The following is an 18966-nucleotide window of genomic DNA, read 5'->3' as shown; positions in this document are numbered from 1 at the left end:
TTACTTCACCCATGTGAAGTATGAAAAAAAATATTTTTTTATTGTGGTTTATTATTTTGAATCAAATAATCTTAGTTTAAAATATTTTTCATGAAGATCAATAGCAATATTGAACGCACTCAGGACGAGCCCATTTCGTGCAAGAGAAGAGACCTGCATGAAGGGTATTTAGTTCGACTCAAGCTCCCAACTCATCAAAATGTCAGGAAAAAAAAAAAACTTTAAAAGTAATAGTTGATCAACATTTTATTTACCAAACAGATCAGTTACCCAACATTTCATGGTATCAAACTAAAACAAAAATAGTTCACTGCACTGTACTTTCTGTAACAACCGTATTAAAAACAGATACAAAATGTTTTCGTCCAATGGAAATACAAATTTTTAGAAAAAGCATCTGGGGGAGCTTAACCCATATGTACAGATCAAGAGAAGCAAGAAACTAGGCACAAAGCATAGAACAGAAACACAACTCCCTTTCTACTTGTCTCTGACAGTGTCTCACTATATGTATTTGTGCTCGTTATATGTCATGTACTGCGGGGGATCACTCGGCCTTCCAGAAAAATTATGTCTGTTCAGTGTATGCCCTGCCAAACAGCTTGTTACACTTACAGATCTCACAGGTGATCATCTCCAGAGTTCACACAATCTAAAACAACACTCCCAGGGCTGATCTTGTGCTGAGGGATAGGCCAGAATGTTTGCAGACACAAGCAGATGGGTCTGTTTCTTGATTCTATCACTGTCTTTTTGTTTGTTCACCGTGCCAGACTGCTCTGCTGTGTAAACTCTAAATACTTACTCCGTAGTCTAACAATTCCCAAAATAGGAGACAGAAGTCCAACACAAAATCAACTGTATCCAGCATTCATGACAGTATTTGGACCCCATAATACTAATATTTAAAAGTCTAACAAAACTATAAATAGGGTTGCAACTAGAAAGGTTTGGGAATCCCTGATGGGAACACTGTTTCAACGCTCCAAGAGTCAAGGCTATTAGTTAAATACAATACAGATGGCAGCAAACTTTTATTTTGTAAGATAAAAACCCAATGCAGACACAGTTACAATTCTAGGCCTGTTTAATTCAATTCACAGCTTACGGAAATTTCGCAATGGCATAGCTATCGTTCGCATGGTCTGCGATTTGCAAATCTGAGTTCCTGCTGGCAAATATCCGGATGGGTTTGTTTAGTGACTGGAAAGGGTGCTCGTGCCTTCTGAAAGGTACAGGGCTCAACGGCTGGCAATTTTTGCAGGTTATTTTCATGGGGAATATTTTCTGGTTTGTCCCTCCGCACAAATATTTTGTATACAGAAGGTTTTTTAAAACTCTTTCAAAAGCACTTGGTAAGTTTCCTCCCTGCCATCCGTCCACCCATCCAAGCGAGTATGTATTGTTCAACGAGAACGTCGGATCTTTAGCACAGAAACAGACCGCGTGGTTCACAACACCACGAACGGCAGTACACTCCGTCTGTTGATAGGCCCTACCTTGAGGCACTTCACGCTTTTGTTCAAATATACCTAACAATTCCAACGGAAAATCTCTTCCTATTTTAACAGCCTGCCCGCACACAGGCACGGGCAGAGGCAGGCTGCCGACCCGAGGCCCAACCTTTCAGAAACATGCTGGCCAAAACCCCTTCCAGTACACGCGTTCAAACAGTAGCTCAGCTCAGGACTCTTTTTTTTTTTTTCTCTTTACAGTTCATCGTGTTCCTCTTTGGCCTCCTGGTCTTTCAACTTGAATTCGTCAGCGGTAACTTTACCATTTCCATCCCGGTCTTGATTGGTGAACATATTTTTAACAATCTTTTCAAAATCAAACCCAGGAGCTAGTTTTCCTTTGCCAGAATCAACTTGAGCTTGAATGTACTCTGAAAACTACGTGGAGGGGAAGGAGGAGAAAACAGCTCACAATGAAACAGACATTTAAAACCAAAGAGTATTTACAGAAGTAGCATTTATTTGTTGTTGACTACTCAGCATTTTCCTGCTCATTAAGCATATGTAAAAGTACACTGTTACTATCCTATGAAGCTCGCAACCTAAATTGGACTAATTAGGACAGACACGTGAGGTTAAATCACTCTTTGTGAAGCTCAGCAGGGATTTCCTCACTTATTCCAGTGGGTCCTGGAAACAAGAAAAGTTCTTCTTCACAGTTTAGGGGGTAGATAAGTTTAACAGTGACACAGGAACAGATCTGTATGGACAGAGGGGGTTTAATTTCACATGCCGATACAAAAAGCTCATACTGCAAAACAGACACACACCTGTGCCTTACAAGAAACAACACACAAGAAAAAAGGATGAAACACAGAAATGAGACTTTAAGTATCAGGATACCATGAGATTTGTTAAAGTAGCTTCAGGCATTACAACTCCCAGGTGACTTCACGGTGGGGAAGGCTGCAGGGTTGTAAGGTTAGTTTTCCCTAAAACATCCTTTTCCTGATACAGATGATGAAGCTATTCAAGGTGATTAAACATGACAGAGCCGTAATGTTGGATTGCAAAAAACCAGAAAGTCCACAATCAAAGACAACTTTTCCAATTACTGTTATCTCTGGCGCTACGTGTTAAATAAGCTCCAGCAATGACAGCTACTGCTGACACTCATTTACACCTTTTAGGCCAAGCATCCTCCCCTATCTCCTTGGCTTCTCCTTCTCCTCCTTGCCCAAAAGGATGTGGATAACAGCACTCACATCCTACCTCACTCATTCTCTAGACTGGTAAAAGCTCTTTTCTCCTCTGCAAGGGCAAAAGTGTAGGTAAACACAAGAGAGAGGATGGAGAAGGAAGGAAGGAGATGGAAGACAGTGCTAGGAAAGGGGAAAACAAGATTTTGTTTCTACCCCAGTGGCTTGTTAAAATGCTCAAAGGTATCTCACGCTGTTCTACATGACCACAGTCTGCCCCTTGAGCGCTGCGAGCAGCACTGCACCAGCGAGGAAGGACACAAAACAGAACGATAGAGAAAGGTGACAAACACAACTTGAGAATAAAAAAATAAAACTCCTCAGTTAAGAGAAAACGCAGAGGAAAACCTCACGGAGGTTTACACTGTCAGAGATGGTGTGGCAAAGGCAAGCAGCTTTCAGTCAGGGCACCCAAAGACATTCTCACACCGCAGATTTAATTTAAAAGCAAGCAAGGGGCAGGACTTGTTCACACAGCACACAATTCACCTGTGGGAGGAGCGGCCGCAGGCACTGCCAGGCTTCGGAAGTGATTAGAGTCCCTGGATGCACTGCTGCAGGCTCAGCTTTGGCTCAAGATTTCACCATAAACTTCCACTTACAGACACTGAGAAGGCTGATAGAGCGAAGGATCGTTGAATCCTAACTCTGCCTCTTACACTTGTGCCCTAAGCATCTGTGGTTGACCAAGGAGACAATGTTTACAATAGTAACGATCTTAGGTAGTACGGCCATTCTTACATCTCTTTGGGTTCTATCTCTAAGGCTAAATAACCATGTTTTAACTGACACACTGCCTTCCTGTTATCTTGACAACACACACCACATCAGAAGGAGAGGGGAAGAGGGGAGATCCCATTCTTCAATACCATTGATGGTGGTAGGAGAAAACATCTTGATGGTGGTGGTAGGAGAAAATGACTGCAAGTGTTTTCATTGTTTCAGCTTACCTCCTCCAAAAGAACCTCTCCATCGTGATTCTGGTCTATTTCTTCAAAAAGATTGGGAGAGACTTCCCCATTCCATACAAACATGTACCCTTCAGGCAAGCCTGACACCAGCTCCAGCAGTTCGATGTCAAAAACTAACACAGCACTACCAGGCACTTCTCCTTCTGTCACAAAAACAAGCGTCAAAGAAGGGTATTTATCCTCACTTAGACTGAAGGGCATATTTCCTTTTAATCCATAATTAAATGTCTCTTTCTGCTCCAACAGGTACTTCTCTGCTGTTATCCCCAAAAGCCCTGTGATGCCAAGCCCACCAAATCTTCCTGCTCACTTCAGCAGAGGTGATCATAATATAAGAGAAGCATTCATAATAAAACTGCACCCAATTTTTTACTTATAAAGGTAAAACTGCAGGAATTATTCCATTTTCCTTTATCTCACTGATACACCGTGTATTGAGGTGCTACTGACAGACTCAACAGTCTTGAGACAGCTGGGGATGTTACCTCAATGAAAGCACGGAAGGAGCTAATTTACCCTTGAAAAAGAAAACTGAGGTCACCTCTAACTTCTGTCCAGTAGCAAACAAGCAATCTCTGCAGATATCTGGGTATATATCAAAACACAAGCCATGCAATGTTTCAGGCCATCTACAGCGAACGTAATTTGAATTACAGCAGATATCTATGACAGGTGTTTAACACAGCAGGCTTTTTATGCTATGAGGAAATTTTCAACTTCTTATATATAACTATGCAATTTGATACAACAATATAAAAGGTTGCATATATAAAAAATACTCAATTTTTCATGGAAGACAGACACAAGTGAAAATGCTTCTTCATCTATTATATCACAAACTAGTTCTCCATTAAGCTTGACACATGATGCCTGACAGACAGTCTTTATAAATTAATACAAACTGTTCTGGAGCTATTCAGAGAACACAGCAACTTACGCAACAGTTTCCATACAAATCACAGTTTGATCTTGGTGATCTCCTGACAGACTCCTTTCCCTCGAGCCTTGTAACTCACAAGGCCACTAACAACCCCACATACCAGGATACGAAAGTTCTTGTTGCTTCTACATTGTTCTTCTCATTATTGTTGTCCCTGCCATTAAAAACTGGTAAGACTCAATGCTCTGAAGCGGAGCAAAGGGTCCTAAATGTATTGGAGTTGGGGTTTCAACAGCACCAATACACTGTTTCGTATCTCACATTCAGTTTACGTAGCTTCTGAATTTTGAGTTCTCTTTGAATTGTCTGAATTAGTGCTGAACGGTCCCTTTCAATTTTGTTTCCTGAATAACATGTCGCATGTCCAAACACGACTACACAATTCCCTAGATACACTGTTTACATGGAAAACAGTGTTTACACCCCTCTGCAACACCAGCGTGCCTGGAGCTTTCTGTCACGACAAAGCAACATCACTGGGGGGAAGGGTGTTCCCTTTTGTACTGGGATGGTCTTTCCATTGGCCACAGTTAACAGTACGACTTAAAAACGCCACACAGACAGTATGTTCATGTCACTGGGGAATGTGGGAGGTTGTCTAAAATTATGAAATGAAAATCCTCTGAAAAAATCCCATTCAGGCAGCTAAGAGACCCTCAGTTTCTGTCCTAATGCACAGCAAGCAACAAAACATGCGTACTTGTGTTTCAGTTACTCAAGAGATGCTAAGTAGGTGTGCAATAGGTTTCACTCACCAACTCCATCTTCTCCATAACCAAGATGAGGTGGAATAACAACTTTTCGTCGTTCCCCAACACACATGTCTTGAAGGCCCATGTCCATCCCCACCACCACCTGCCCAGATCCCAGAACTATGTTGTAGGTCTTGCCAAGGCTGTGTCTGGAGAAGAAGGAAAGAAAAACATAAAAACCGCTCAACATATAATACAGAACTTCTGTTGTTCAAAATTACCACAGAAATAGAAGCTTCTAGTTAGTGTTCTGTCACTGCCAAAAACTAGCTTCATGCCCAATGCTCTGTTCTACCAAGCAGCTACCTGCTAGTAACTGCAGGTAGCAAGTTACAGCCAACACCAAACAGAAGTGTCCCTACTGTTGACAAGTCCCCTGCTACTGAAGTTATAGGCTTCTGCAATGAAATCTAAGTAAAACCATTAATCCTGCCAATTAAACCCCCAAAGTGTTTCATCTCAAAGTAAGGCCTTTTGCCTTTCGCATACTTTGAGCAAATGAATTGGACTTTTTAGCAGATGTAAAAATTCAGATGTGCACTTGCCCCAGAGCTACCAACCTACAAGGATCTGGGTGCATTCACATGGAGCAGCATCCCTTTAATGAAATCAGTCAATATAATGTAGTAGTCACTCACCCAAGACAGCTTGGAAGCATACTACTACTACTGTTATTTGTATTATATTTTGTATTATACCTCGGTGCTGGTGGTTAATTTCTAGAATTAGAAACTATCACGAGTTAAAACCCCAGACGTTAAACGTGTATTGTAATTCCAGAAGCACAATGTGCGGTGCTAAGACTTTTTACACGGTATGTGTCACAACAGCTGGACCCTTTCTTCTGTCGGTCTCCTTCCTTTGGTTACTTGGCTTGGCTGTACCACTGCAGGACATGCTTGTACAACAGAGTATTATTTGGAAAAAAAATAATTCAGTGTCTAGGAGGTCAGCCTTAAAATGAGGAGCACAAGATTCATGATCTTTGATTCTCTATAAACTGCTACGAGTAAGACAGTCTTGACATCCTTTGGCTTCTGCTACAAAATGGGAATTAAGCATTCCTGCCGTATAAAAGGTGTTTTGAATCCAAACACGTTACTTGAGTACATAAATGCCTACACATCACATCATGTGCTTTAATGTAAGCCAGCTTTTCAGTTCTGCAAGCTATTGTGTACACTGTGAGAACTATGAGCTGCTTCCTGTGTTAATTACAGCCTGTTTAAAAATAGCTTTTCCCAACTTCCCTTCCAAAAATAAAATACTATTCAGATGACTTTTGCTATCAAAAAGGTGAAGGCAGAAAAAAAGCTAGCAGAAGTATTCTTGTAGCTGCAGTGATCAGTGCAGTGGGCTCGCTTTAGTTCTATATGAGACTGATTGGAGCAATCTCTTGCTTCCCTCATAAACCTACCGTCAACAGGAAGCAGGAAGAGCAACATTATCACCCCAGTCAAGACCAAGCCCTCTGATAGTTTCTCCATGCTGACACTTACAACAATTACACTACAATACAGGAAAACTAGCACCACGTGTGGTACAGATGACAGGGGATCATTTACTATAAGCCACACTCAAGACAGCTTTAACAAGACAACACCGAGTTGTCAAGCTCTCAGGAGCGCTGAATCAGCACAGAGTGCAAATCCTACCTAGGGAATGGAATAAACTTGGAGATCTCACTCATGGTGAGCCCTGTGTTATTCTAGTACGACTGGCCCCAATACCTGAATTAGCCTGTTTTAACAGACCACTATGCAGGCAACGTTTCATCGTTCCACCTGCAGTGTTTATGTTCTTCTCCAATACACTCCTACATCCTCTTTGTTCCCAGTTCTCTCATTATACTGTGACAGACTGCCTTTTTCTTTTCTTCCTCCTATGTATCTTAGGCAGGCAGACATAAAAAGAAAAATACATCCTACTTAAATACTCAAGTTTTTACTTTAAGATTCTGTTTTCCCTGCAAGCCTGCTTTGCAGGCAATTCACTCCGCTTTCACGGCTGCTAGGGATATTTTCTTTACCAGGCGACACACTTACGTTGAGTCTAGCAAAGTACCATCCAGGAGCGAAGCATTGTAGTGATACTTCAAGTAATCTCCCTTCTTACTCAGTACGGTGCAGTTGGAAGGTTTGTAGTTAACAGTAATGCCGACCGAATCTGAGGGGTTGTGGAAGTCAATCACATGGATGTCAAAGACCAGCACTGCAGATCCTGGAATCTTTCCTAAATAGGAAGCAAATTAGGTGAGTAGAGAAAGAAATGGTACCCAAACAGGCAGATGATGAGCAGGTACTGCACCCTGCAGGAATATGTATTCCCACTGTGTCTGCTATGGAGTCATTTTGCTCTTCTCATTCAGCATTAAAAGATTACATATCGTCTGTATACAACAGATGCAAGCTGCATCCCATGTAGGGAAGAGAACTAAATGCGCACTTAGTTCAACAGTGAAGGAAAAAATTTCCATTATTCTGAATTCAAAAATTACGCAGAAGTGAAGCAATAACCATGTACTTCCTGTGACTATCCTAAATAACCGATTTGTGTTTCACGTACCATTCGGTTATGGATCATCAAAATTCTTGTAGGACTTCTCATGCTTCAAGGAATGCCATTATGCCAAAAGGTTACATTTCCTTGAAATGTTCTGACAGCAAGAAACTTCTTCCCAGGGTAACGTGCAATTGCATTACCAGGACTGACAGACACGCCCAGACCTAGCAATGGGGTCTGCTGGCAGAGGAGTCTAATTCCCAAAACAACAGCACAAAATGTGCATTCCCAGAAGAGGGGCTTTTCTTCAAAGTCACTTCTTCCAAATAACATCCCAGGAGGTACCTTTCGAAACACCAGCCATAAAACTGTGATTGGCTAGAAGGGTTATCATATTCCACCTCTCCCGGCAATCTTTTTAGGTCCTGATGAGTTCTCCCAAAGGAATGTTAATTATGTTATAAACACACAGATACGTTGCTGTTACATGCATCCACCATTTACAGAGGCAGCTTAGTGGAGTCCACAAAATCTGTGCCAGTGGATGGAACGGGGAAGAAAACTTAACACAATTAAGTCCTTTAGCATACAGAGCTCGTTAAGACACACAGGAAGGAAGATCTCATGCTGCAAAGCTCCTGGCATCCAAGTACCAGTCTGTCTGAAACACTGATTATCCAAATGAGTTCAGATCACCAAGCACCAGCCTGCCTGAAACACTAATTATCCAAATGATTTCAAGTCACCAAATTACATGTGAGATTGTTCTGCATTCTTACTATCCTACCTATTTAGCTAATCAAAATAATTTCACAAACTCTGGGTGTAATCCTGTTAGTTGCATGCTCAAAAAACAATGAAATAATTCACAAGCCTTTCAAATGCCAGAAAAATGGAACTACATACAGATGCACTAAACAATAAAGGAAACGTCTTTAATTATGGATGACGTGAACGAAAAGTCAAGCTCACCTCTTCCTTCTTCACCATATCCAAGATGAGGGGGGATTATTATTCTTCTTTTTTCACCAGTGCATACACCTAGCAAACCTTCATCCATTCCAGCAATCACATAACCTTTCCCGACATAGGTGTCATATGTACGGTTTCGTGAGTAGCTATGGAAAATATTTGCATTTTAGCAGTGTCAGGTGTGCTCAAGGAAACACAGAATCTTGCGATAGGTCTGCAACACAACTCTTAAACGAGTTAAGGTCAAACACGCGGTCATTAACCAGCACCAGCGAGGCACAATGCAATCACCACGTTCAGTGAATCTAGGCCACCAAGTTTCATCAGTCAGTGATGCATGTGTCATTTATCAACCAGTACAGGGACCCTGCAGATACGTTTCTACTATACCTTGAAAGAAAATCTCGCTTATTTATGTATTTTAGACTAAATAGAAAACATGTTTTGATAAAGAACCAAAAAAAATATGTTTTCTCCTTTACATTTTCCTCTGCCCTGACTCTAGTAAGTGTTTATCAACTAGATATAGTTTGTATTCGTTTTCATGAGACACCCTTCAGACCATCTCATTTTGCAACCACAGCTATGTCGTTCAACTACTACAAGGAGGAGATGTGATAAATAAATTCTCCTGGTATGCCCAGCATTAAAATGAGTCATGATGACAAAACAATATCACCACTATCTGCCCCTTCCAAACTATGCCAATCACTTATACATAGGTCGAAGGATCTGCTTCAATACCTAATGGTAGACTAAAACAAGCCTACAACAACAAATGATGTTTAATACAAGGATGTGTCTGTCTTCTGCCTTTCTTCAAGGCATGCTACAGGAAGGCACAACCCAAGGAAGGGAATGTTTTAATTCATCCTTACAAAGTAACTCTGGCAAAGAGCAAGACCAGTACGGACCCTGATGGAATCATTAGCGCTCCCAATCCCAGCCATTCGCAGTGCTTTTGGCATGCTTCCTGTACTACTGTGAAATTTTCTCCTGGAAAATAACTTTCAATAACTATTGTTAGCTGCTCTGTTTCTTCATAGATACTTGTTAGATATTGGCCCTTCTTGTAAAATCTGCAGGAAGCCAGGATAGGATGCTCCAACCAATACGCCTTCCAACAACTGTCAGCCCTTCAGAATGATGTAGAGGCTGCTGTCTACAAAGCATTTACTACTTTATCGACAACAACAACTCTAACACAAATACTACTGCCATTTTCAAAAATTGTTTCATGACTACAGACAACATCTCAAAAACCAGAGATTCTGGGCAGGTGCACTGTGGATAAGCTTTAAGTTCTTAACTTAGAAGTTTTCATACACTGTAAATTAAGGCCTACAGTGATGGCTGCTGATGCAGGCAGGTCTGCTTTTTATACTCCCACCAAGCTGGGTAGCTGAACAGGGAGGTCAAAGCTGATTCTGAACCTTGGCCACACCTCAATTCAATTACAGGAGATACAATTCCAACTCCTCCTCATGGGAAGTAGCACACATGCCATACCAAGCAGCTTATGTTTGCAAACTGATCCTGATCTTCAGCTTGCAGCAGCTGCAGCAGGACTAAGCATTCTTCCGTGAGTTTATTTCATAAAATGTTTTACAGTGGCTCATTTTCAACTCTTTTTAGCTACTCGTGACAGCTGTTCTGAAAGCTGGAGTGGGAAAATAAAGTACTGCTCATTAAAGAGCAAACAAAAGTGACAGGAAGCTACAAGGGTTTATTCATCATATAATTCTGTACATGAGGCTTGTGCTCAGAGAGCTTTCAACTTGACGTGACCGCACTCCCTTTTACTTTATCACAGAAACCCCATTGCTGAATTCAGTCTTGAAAGATGGTAGCCTTCAAAATGCAAACCGTTTTCATGTACAAATGGAAAGACTGTCTTGAGATTAACCTCAAACTAGCCATTAGCACACTGACTCACAATTCTCAGGACAGAACATGGAAATCATATTTATTTTCTCTCTCTTTAGTAGCATGACTGATTTGGCAGACAAAATCCGCGGCACAGTGTCCAGGCACGCGTGTCTAAAGCATGCATAGCTTCACCAGGTGGATCACCAACCCCAGATGGCGTCTGTGATACTATCATAAAACAAAACAGGTCTGTGCCTTCCCATACTGAAAGGCTTTCTATGAGTTTTAAGAAGAAAAGAGTCCAACTCCACTCAAAATTTTCAAAAAGGAAGGAAAAGCAAAGAATTGTATTTGGGCACATCATCAATACTGACCGAGTCAAACTGGAAACGGGATCTGTAGGGCTGAACGGTTTGGTTACCTGGAATCAAACAACGTGCCATCCAAAAGCGTGCCGTTGTAATGGTATCGGAGAAAGTCTCCTGTCTGGCTTCTCCGCTCGCAAGATTCAGGCACTTGCTGGTTCTCAACAGCAATACCATCTTTGGGGTTATGGAGATCAAGCAAAACCACATCAAAGACGAGGGAAGCTTGGCCAGGGATCTCCTTACCTACAGAAGTGTTAAGAGCAGAAAATTGGTAAGCTCTAGAAAGAGCTTAAACATGTTTGTTGAAGAAAAGCAACCTACTGCCGAATATCAAGCACTTCCCCTCCCAAAACAGATCAGCATATTCTGCTTCTAGTCAGTCATTTCTTTGTTTCCTGCATGGGTTTGTCACTCAATTCTCCAAATCAATTATTTCATTCTCTTCCTATTGTGATGGCACTGCCACACTGAAAACACCACCCGTCTCAGCCAATACACCCCAGCTCCACCTGAGCTGCAGGGTTTGGTCTACTGGTATTTTCAACACACTTTATGAAAGTGCATATTAGGTACATCTGCTCCGCCCATCCTGTTAGCATCAAAACAGGAGACCATATGATGGAAGCTGAAGAAGGGCGAGTTGAGTATTTCAGTGAGAAAGTACCTTTCCACCAATACACAAGTTATAGTGTGGGTTGTTTTGACTGAGAACCATTGAGCTCAAGAAAGTGACAAAATACCTAACTCCACAAAGTTTTGTTATCCCTGAAGCTGGCTATCACAGTCAATGGTAATGAAGTCATGGAAGGGGTATGAAACCTTGCACACCACAGACACGTCCTTAGAACATCAGAGAAGAGAAATAATCTAAGGATTATTTTCTAATTCCAAACTACACATAACTGCCCCCACATTTAATATAGGGGACTCTGTGGGGTCATGGGGGACCTATGACCTGCAGGCTGCACACAGTCTCGCAGGACAATTGATCCATCTTGTAGTTATCAATAGGACATCGGTTGCAAAAAAAAAAACCAAAAAACTCCACACACCCTAAAAACCAAAAAAACCACCAGAATTGGAACTAAAAACACACTTTTCTTTTTTTCAAAAGTTTTCTGCTCACTGTGGCAGTCATTGAAAGAATCATGCAGTCACCTGAATTCAAGTTTTTGGAGCCTGTAAATATTAATCACAGACTATATTCTCTGAATGAAACAAAATTTCTGTATATAAAGATTACAATTGTAACAACAACGTGTCTGTTAAGCAACTTATCTTTTAAATTTAAAAAAAAATCTTGTACTTCCTAATCAGTCCAATCCTGGATGTAATACATTTTGAACCTCTCTTTCCATCAATTTGGTCCATCTGTCTGAAATGGGTAATAATGCTGCCCATAAATATAAAATACACAAAGTACAAGTTTCTTTTAAAATATGGATGACTTGGATTAAAAAAAAAAATAACTTTACCATCTCCTTCTTCTCCATATGCCAAGAAAGGTGGTATTGTGATAATGCGCTTCTCTCCTACGCACATTCCCAAGAGACCCTGGTCCATACCAGGAATCAGCCACCCAATTCCCACATAGGTATCGTAAGTTCTCATCCGATTATGGCTAAAAATGAAAAGGAAAAAAACAAAAACCACAACCAAACGTCAGAGAGCCACAGGAAAGAACAATACTAAACTTTAAAAGCCACGTGCTACGCTCAATGTAACTCACAACTTGCTGCTCCAAAAACACTGCTCTTTGATTGACCAAGGGCTGGCTGGGTGGTGTTTGCCAGAGCACTTAGCTACTTCAGGGACTTAACAGAGGTTTTGAAAAGTGGCTCACAAACATAAGGGCAGGCATTATTAAAGCATCATTTCCCACCCAAGTTTAACAAAGTACACATAGTGTAAACATAACATCTGAGCATGGAAGTGTTTGTAGCTCAATTTCATTATGAGCTCTGCTTAGTTTATAAAGCTTGTATATAACTTAAACAGCTATACTGCAGTGGTTATAGAAAATCTTACCTGACGGCAATCGATGTAATAGATGGTAATACAGACAGAAGAAATGGATTTTTAAAAAAAAAAAAAAAAAAAGGAGGGGGGAAGTCTGGTTTGGTAATGCCCATGCAGAAATAATGTACTGTTTTCTTGGTTTGAGTCAGTACCGCTGCCCTTTAATCCCTGAATAAATTACCAACATCTGTGATGCTGCCTTTCATTTTCTGTGTTTCTGAGCAATTAGCATTAATTGTTGTACCAGTGAAGGGGGAGTAAATGACGGTTTTAAGCGACATGAGATACCTATTAAAATATGCAAAGACACACAACCCAGCAGCATACCTTGAATCAAACAGGGTCCCATCTAAGAACGTTCCATTGTAATGGTATCGTACGAAGTCCGACACCTGGACTGTCCGAGGACACTTCTCTGGTTTGAAGTAAGTCTGAACCTGCACTTCATCCTCTGAGTTCCAAAGATCTATCAGGAGCACATCAAAATGGAGCACAGCATTGGGGGGTATCACACCAGCTGCAAAAGCAAAACAACACAACCAGGTTTATTTCCCTTTTTCTACATGGCGTCCACGAAAAGGGAAACTATCCAGGCATACCCTAAAATACGCACACATACTGCACACCTTACTCCTTGTGATGCTTATATTCCCCTGGCCCCTTGTCACTGATGGAGCTACTTAAGGGGGTATATTTGGCAACATGAACTGTCACAAAATATGTCTCTCCAGCAAACTGATCTTGACTTAGCATTTGTTGCCTCTGTGAGTTTGTAGCACAAAGCTGGTTTTGGCACTGAGAAGAGCTTGTGCAGCACTGCAACGCCAAGCCACAGTAAGTATTTAACAGTGAGGTAGGTATAAATAAAAAGTTCACTTCAGCGGCAAGGTTCGTTTGCTGAAGGTCCTCTACAGTCAGCAGCAATTCCGTCAGCGTGCAGAGGGAGCCTGGAGAGACTGGCTAGGCTACAGGCTTAACAAACAACCCTCGGCAGGGCAGAACCTCTCCGAAATTCACTGCTTCCAGTCCCTCCCTTTCTCTCCTGTCACTCCATTTTCTATCTGCTCGGCTCAATCACTTGCACAACCAGCTATGCTCCGGCCCGCTGCGGTACTTACAGACGCCTTCACTTCCGTAGGCAAGCTTGGGGGGAATTTTCACGAACCGCCGCTCATTCACACACATGCCAACCAGAGCTTTGTCCATCCCAGCAATAAGTTGACCTTTTCCCACAAACACGTTGAATGTGGATCCCCTGTCATAGCTAAAGGGGGAATAGCAGGCAAAAACATTAGCGGTTCATCTACCCACCACACCGCTATATTTTTTTTTTTGTCTCCCTTGTCTCCCTCTTGCCCTGTTAGCATAACTTTATGGCGAGTCGCTGCTAAGGGAAGGGGCAAATCCAAGTGTTTCTGAGACTTCAACCCAGCTCTCCTTCTGTTCACTGCTCACCGTCTATGTGAAACACATTCTAGCAGCACGCAATGTATATTGCAGGCATCCGAAGCCCGTAACTACAAACAGTTACTTCACACACTAATACTATAAGCAGCATTGGAAATGAAGGAAGAAAAGGAAAAATTAAACACTATTATGAGATATGAAAGGATGACTGCTCCCACAGTAGGATCTCAGCATACTGATTTTGGTGAGCAATGCCACAAAAATATCACGCAAGATCAATGAGCTTTACAACATGAGACACCACAGTTGGGGACTGTCTGTGGGAGAAGAGGAAAGGCAAAAGATGCCTTTTTGAGTAATAGTTCTGAGATTTGCCAATTGATTATTTATTTTCTCCAGTTTGTTGCTTATTTTCTCCTCCACGCTCCCAGCTCTCATTTAAAGCACAGAGACACGCTTTTAACAGCAGGCTTCCCAGGTCAAGAATCACGAGAACTAGCTAAATGATCTGCCACTACGATAATACACGGACATTTGAAAGGTAAAAAAAATGATGCTTAAACGATTTAGTTTTCCAGAGAGGACGGAAAACAGCAGTGTTACCAGAGCAGAACACTAACACTAGCTTACGTGGTTAGCCTGACCACCATAAATCTGCAGTGACCCCACTTTGCTGTGCCTCAATTACTGCTGCTAGTAAATTTTTTGAAGCAGTGTCTAAACATACAACAGGAGGCATTTCAAAACCTTCATGCCTATTTTTAAACTTTTACTGCTTCCATTTTCTCAAATTCCTTTTATAATTTGAAGGGTTTTTTTTCTTTTTGTCTGTTTTTTTTTTGTTTTTTTTAGTTCAGATAAAAGGCAGCCTTGGAAAAAATAAGTACAAAAAGGCTTGTGCCTCTTTGCCTGCTAAAATATTCTGGAAAGCAGCCAGCAGCTAGATATCACTAGGGAAATGATGTCAAACTTTCCTTCAAAGACTGTACACATCACTTCCACAACATACTGAGCCTCCTAGCAGTCCCAGAGCCTCGAATCCCTCAAATACTTTTCTGAGTGATCTCTCTGTTTGTTCCAAGGTGGGTTGTTTTTTTTTCTGGCAAACATTTCCCTTCAAACAGACAACCCTCCGCACAGAGCATTCACTTTCGGTTGCACAGATATTCCTACTCCCAGGCAAGGATGGAAAATATTTAAATTAGCTCCTGACGAATTCTGTTACACACACACAAAAATGGAATTAAGATGTTGAGACTAGTAACGTAACAGGTTCTAGAAAACCCCCCAAAATGGTAGCAATTGACAAAGCCTGGCAATACATCTGGGATGGATCTAAAACAGAAGAGGGTTGGTTTTTTTCCAAAAATAAACCTACAATTAAGAAAACGTTGATGCTAAGCAGAGACTTGAACAAAGCAGCAAACAGATGACCCAGTTTTGCAGGACTGACTTTGCAGATTGCTTAAAACTAAGCAAATTCAGTTTCTATTAGTGGAAGTTACCAAATTAACAGCAGATTGACTAGGCAATAAAATTCAGGCTTTAAAATGCAAATCATTGTATGGACGTGGAAATAAAAATACAAACACTGATGGGGGGGAGAGAATAAACAGGCACATTAGTAATTTATGTGACACAGTCATGATTACTAAGACTTTGTCAACAACCTCTAACAAGAACAGCAGTATTACTGCCTTCTACTTGGAAATACAGAAAAATAATGTAACATCTCAAGAGCATTTTCAACAGCTGAAGAAGAAACAAAGTAAAACTGCCCTTAGTTCAACACCCAGAGAATTTTCTAGACCAATTTCGTAACAGTGTTTGACTAAACTGATGCTGTTAAGCACTTTCATAAACTTACAAAAAAAAAAAAAAAAAGCAACAAAAAAACCCCAACACGATAGCAACTCAGACAGGTAGAAAAATGGGCTTTCTAATAAGCTAATTTTAGTATAAAATGCCTGAATATCTTTTAACTCGTATACAGGGAACTTCAAAGATTTTACAACAAATACTCCAAAATATTTCTTCCATTAACCTCCAGAACACAATACCCTCTTAATTTTCCATTATCTTAACAGGACAGACCCCTGACATCATCAAAAATGCATGACAACGTGAGCTGCCATCTAGAGAAAAATCACAACAAACCTGACTTTCTGCACCCTTTTGAAATTAAGGCTGCCACAGAAATACTCAAGTTAGATTAGACTACCATCTTTACTATTTATTTACCAGTATTTAGAGGACCCAAAGAGAAAAATGCTGCACAGTTCTGCACAGCCTGGTCTTGCCCCGAATAATTCAGAGCCAAATGACAAGGAAGTTGGAATTACACAAGAGCCAACACCTGGGAAGCCTCTCCAGGTGCCCTGCTTCCATGCAGAAATTTGCTGGTCCCACTCAGGGTACAAAGAGCCTCAGTACGTATCTGTAGAAATCAGAAACACATTTCTGAATGCATGGCTGGTTTTCCAATTGTTGCATATTTGTAAAATGAGCCACGAGGATGCTGCCTTTGTGCGTCCTCGCATCTGCAGTTAAGACTTATTTTCCAAGACTCAGTTGCCAATTCAAGAATCCACTGACCTTGCCATGTCTTTTCACTGAACCTCCAACACCAGCTGAACTGCCAGCTACCGTATCCTGCGCTTTATCTGGCAAAGTGCTGGTGAAGCAGCACTACGGGTGTACTGAAGCACAGCCAGCTCCAGAGGAAGAGCTGAGCTGAATTTGAAGGACAGTTATTTCCCTAAGGCAGTAGATTTTCCTTGAAACACAAGGAAGATTACCAGGATTACTGAAAATACATTTTGTTTTTTCTTTCAAAGTAATACTTTGCTCAGTGACAATGAATGAAGCAAGAAAAAAACAAGTAAGCTGTAAGAAGCACCGGAATCCTTCACAATCTCCTGATCCCACTATTTAGGCTTCTTGATCGCAAAATAACAGCGGGAACACGGCCAGATGCTTCACTGTACATAGGTCACATTTATTCAAGGGTAACTTATCCAAAAATGTCTATGTAAGCACAGCCTGATAAATCTTATACTTGTGGCAAGGATAATTGTTCAGGAATGTTTACGTTCCAGTAGGGTGGAGCCTGGAGAAGACATAGGAAACGCACAAAAGGGCAGGAAATCCCTGAATACCGTGGAACCACACACGCTCCTGTTTAGCAGGCTAACCGACCATCCCTCGGGCTTCCCTCCCGGAGCACAAGGCTCCCAGCCCGCACCTTGGAGAGGCAGCTGCGAGAGCGCGGCGGGGACCCACCAGGGCACGCCAGCCCCTGCGGGCCGGACCCAGCCCCGCGGGGGTCTCGCCCCCCAGCTCGTTGTCCTTTCCCGTTTCAGACACCCCGCCGTGCTGGCCCCTACTCCCGCCTTCTGGCTCGCACGCCGCCGCCCAGCTGCCCACGGCCCCGCTTCCGACCCGTCGCCACCCGACGGCGCCCAGGGGCCGCAGCGGACCGAGCGCCGGCCGCCACCTCCCGGCGCCCACCGGCCCCCCGTGGGGGCGGCCCCGCGACCCCCAGCCCCGCGGGGGGGGCACGGCGAGCCCCGCGCGGGCCAGACCTGGAGTCGAAGCGGGTGCCGTCGGGGAAGGCGCCCAGGTAGTGGTAGCGCACGAAGTCTCCGGGCCGCACGGCCCGCGGGCAGCTCTCGGGCACGAAGCGCTGCTCGACGCGGAGGTCGGCGCCGTCGGCGGGGGGCTGGGCGGCGGGCACCGGCGGCGCCTGGCAGGCCGCCCAGCTCACCAGCAGTGCCGGCAGCACCAGCGCGGCGCCGCAGCCGGGGCCCCGCCGCCGCCGCACGGCCGCCGGCCCCGCCATGGAGAGCTGCGAGCGGGGCCGCAGGGCACTCTGAGCCGCCGAGAGGAGGGAGGTGGGGGGCACCCGCCCCGGCCCTCCCGCTCCTCCTCCCGCCGCCGCGAACTTGCAAACGTGGATGCAGCGCTCGCAGACGGGCCGGGGGAGGAGTGGCCCCGGCTCCCCCCACCCCCGCCGCGCAGCTGGGAGCCGAGCGGCGCCGGCACCGCCGCCCCGCAGCCCGTCCCCCCCCTTTCCCGTGGCCGCTCGGGGGGGCGGCGGTGCGACGTGGCGGCTGCGCGTCCTGTCCCCCCGGCTCGGCGCCCTGCCTGCCCCGGGCCGCCCGGCGGCGGGGCTCCTGCTGCCTGCCGCCGCACCCCGGCTCCCTGCGCCGCCGCGGGCTCATACTTGGGTGTGTATAACGGATCTGTACTTGTGGATTTCAAATCCCATCGGCAAAGTTCCGTTTACAGAGCCAAACGCCACAGATAACGAGGCTGGGTGGGCACCTGCCGCTTGCCGCGCACCAGGGCCGTCACGGGTATTTGCAACACCCTCTCAGGGGGACTTCGCAAATGACACGGGAAAAAAATGACCCGAGAAGCTCCCAGCGCGGCGAATGCCAGCCGGCAGGTT

At 43.6% G+C, this 18966-nt stretch overlaps 1 protein-coding gene across 1 annotated transcript; it reads right to left on the bottom strand.

Annotated features, from left to right (window-relative positions):
* Positions 1 to 228: 228 nt before the first annotated feature.
* Positions 229 to 18484, bottom strand: FKBP9 (FKBP prolyl isomerase 9). Its single transcript, XM_080383324.1, has 10 exons — positions 18098 to 18484; positions 14225 to 14370; positions 13434 to 13623; positions 12563 to 12708; positions 11141 to 11330; positions 8851 to 8996; positions 7422 to 7608; positions 5380 to 5525; positions 3664 to 3827; positions 229 to 1892 (listed from the first exon to the last, which is right to left on the bottom strand). The coding sequence occupies exons 1-10, from the start codon at positions 18352 to 18354 to the stop codon at positions 1710 to 1712; spliced, it is 1755 nt and encodes a 584-aa protein (XP_080239450.1). The 5' UTR covers positions 18355 to 18484; the 3' UTR covers positions 229 to 1709.
* Between the last annotated feature and the right edge of the window lie 482 nt (positions 18485 to 18966).

Source organism: Falco punctatus (genome assembly GCF_963210335.1).
Source record: "Falco punctatus genome assembly, chromosome: 4".
In the NCBI taxonomy this organism is placed as follows: domain Eukaryota; kingdom Metazoa; phylum Chordata; class Aves; order Falconiformes; family Falconidae; genus Falco; species Falco punctatus.
The sequence above is the reverse complement of the archived record's forward strand: the minus strand, read 5'-3'. Positions and strand labels throughout refer to the sequence as shown.

Excerpts from the sequence above, each read along its gene's own strand:
- FKBP9 (XM_080383324.1), bottom strand. The coding sequence starts at position 18,354 with ATGGCGGGGCCGGCGGCCGTGCGGCGGCGGCGGGGCCCCGGCTGCGGC. Across the intron at positions 14,371-18,097 it reads GGCACCCGCTTCGACTCCAG|CTATGACAGGGGATCCACAT; the intron begins GTCTGGCCCGCG and ends TTCCCCCTTTAG. Across the intron at positions 1,893-3,663 it reads GAGAGGTTCTTTTGGAGGAG|TTTTCAGAGTACATTCAAGC; the intron begins GTAAGCTGAAAC and ends CCCTCCACGTAG.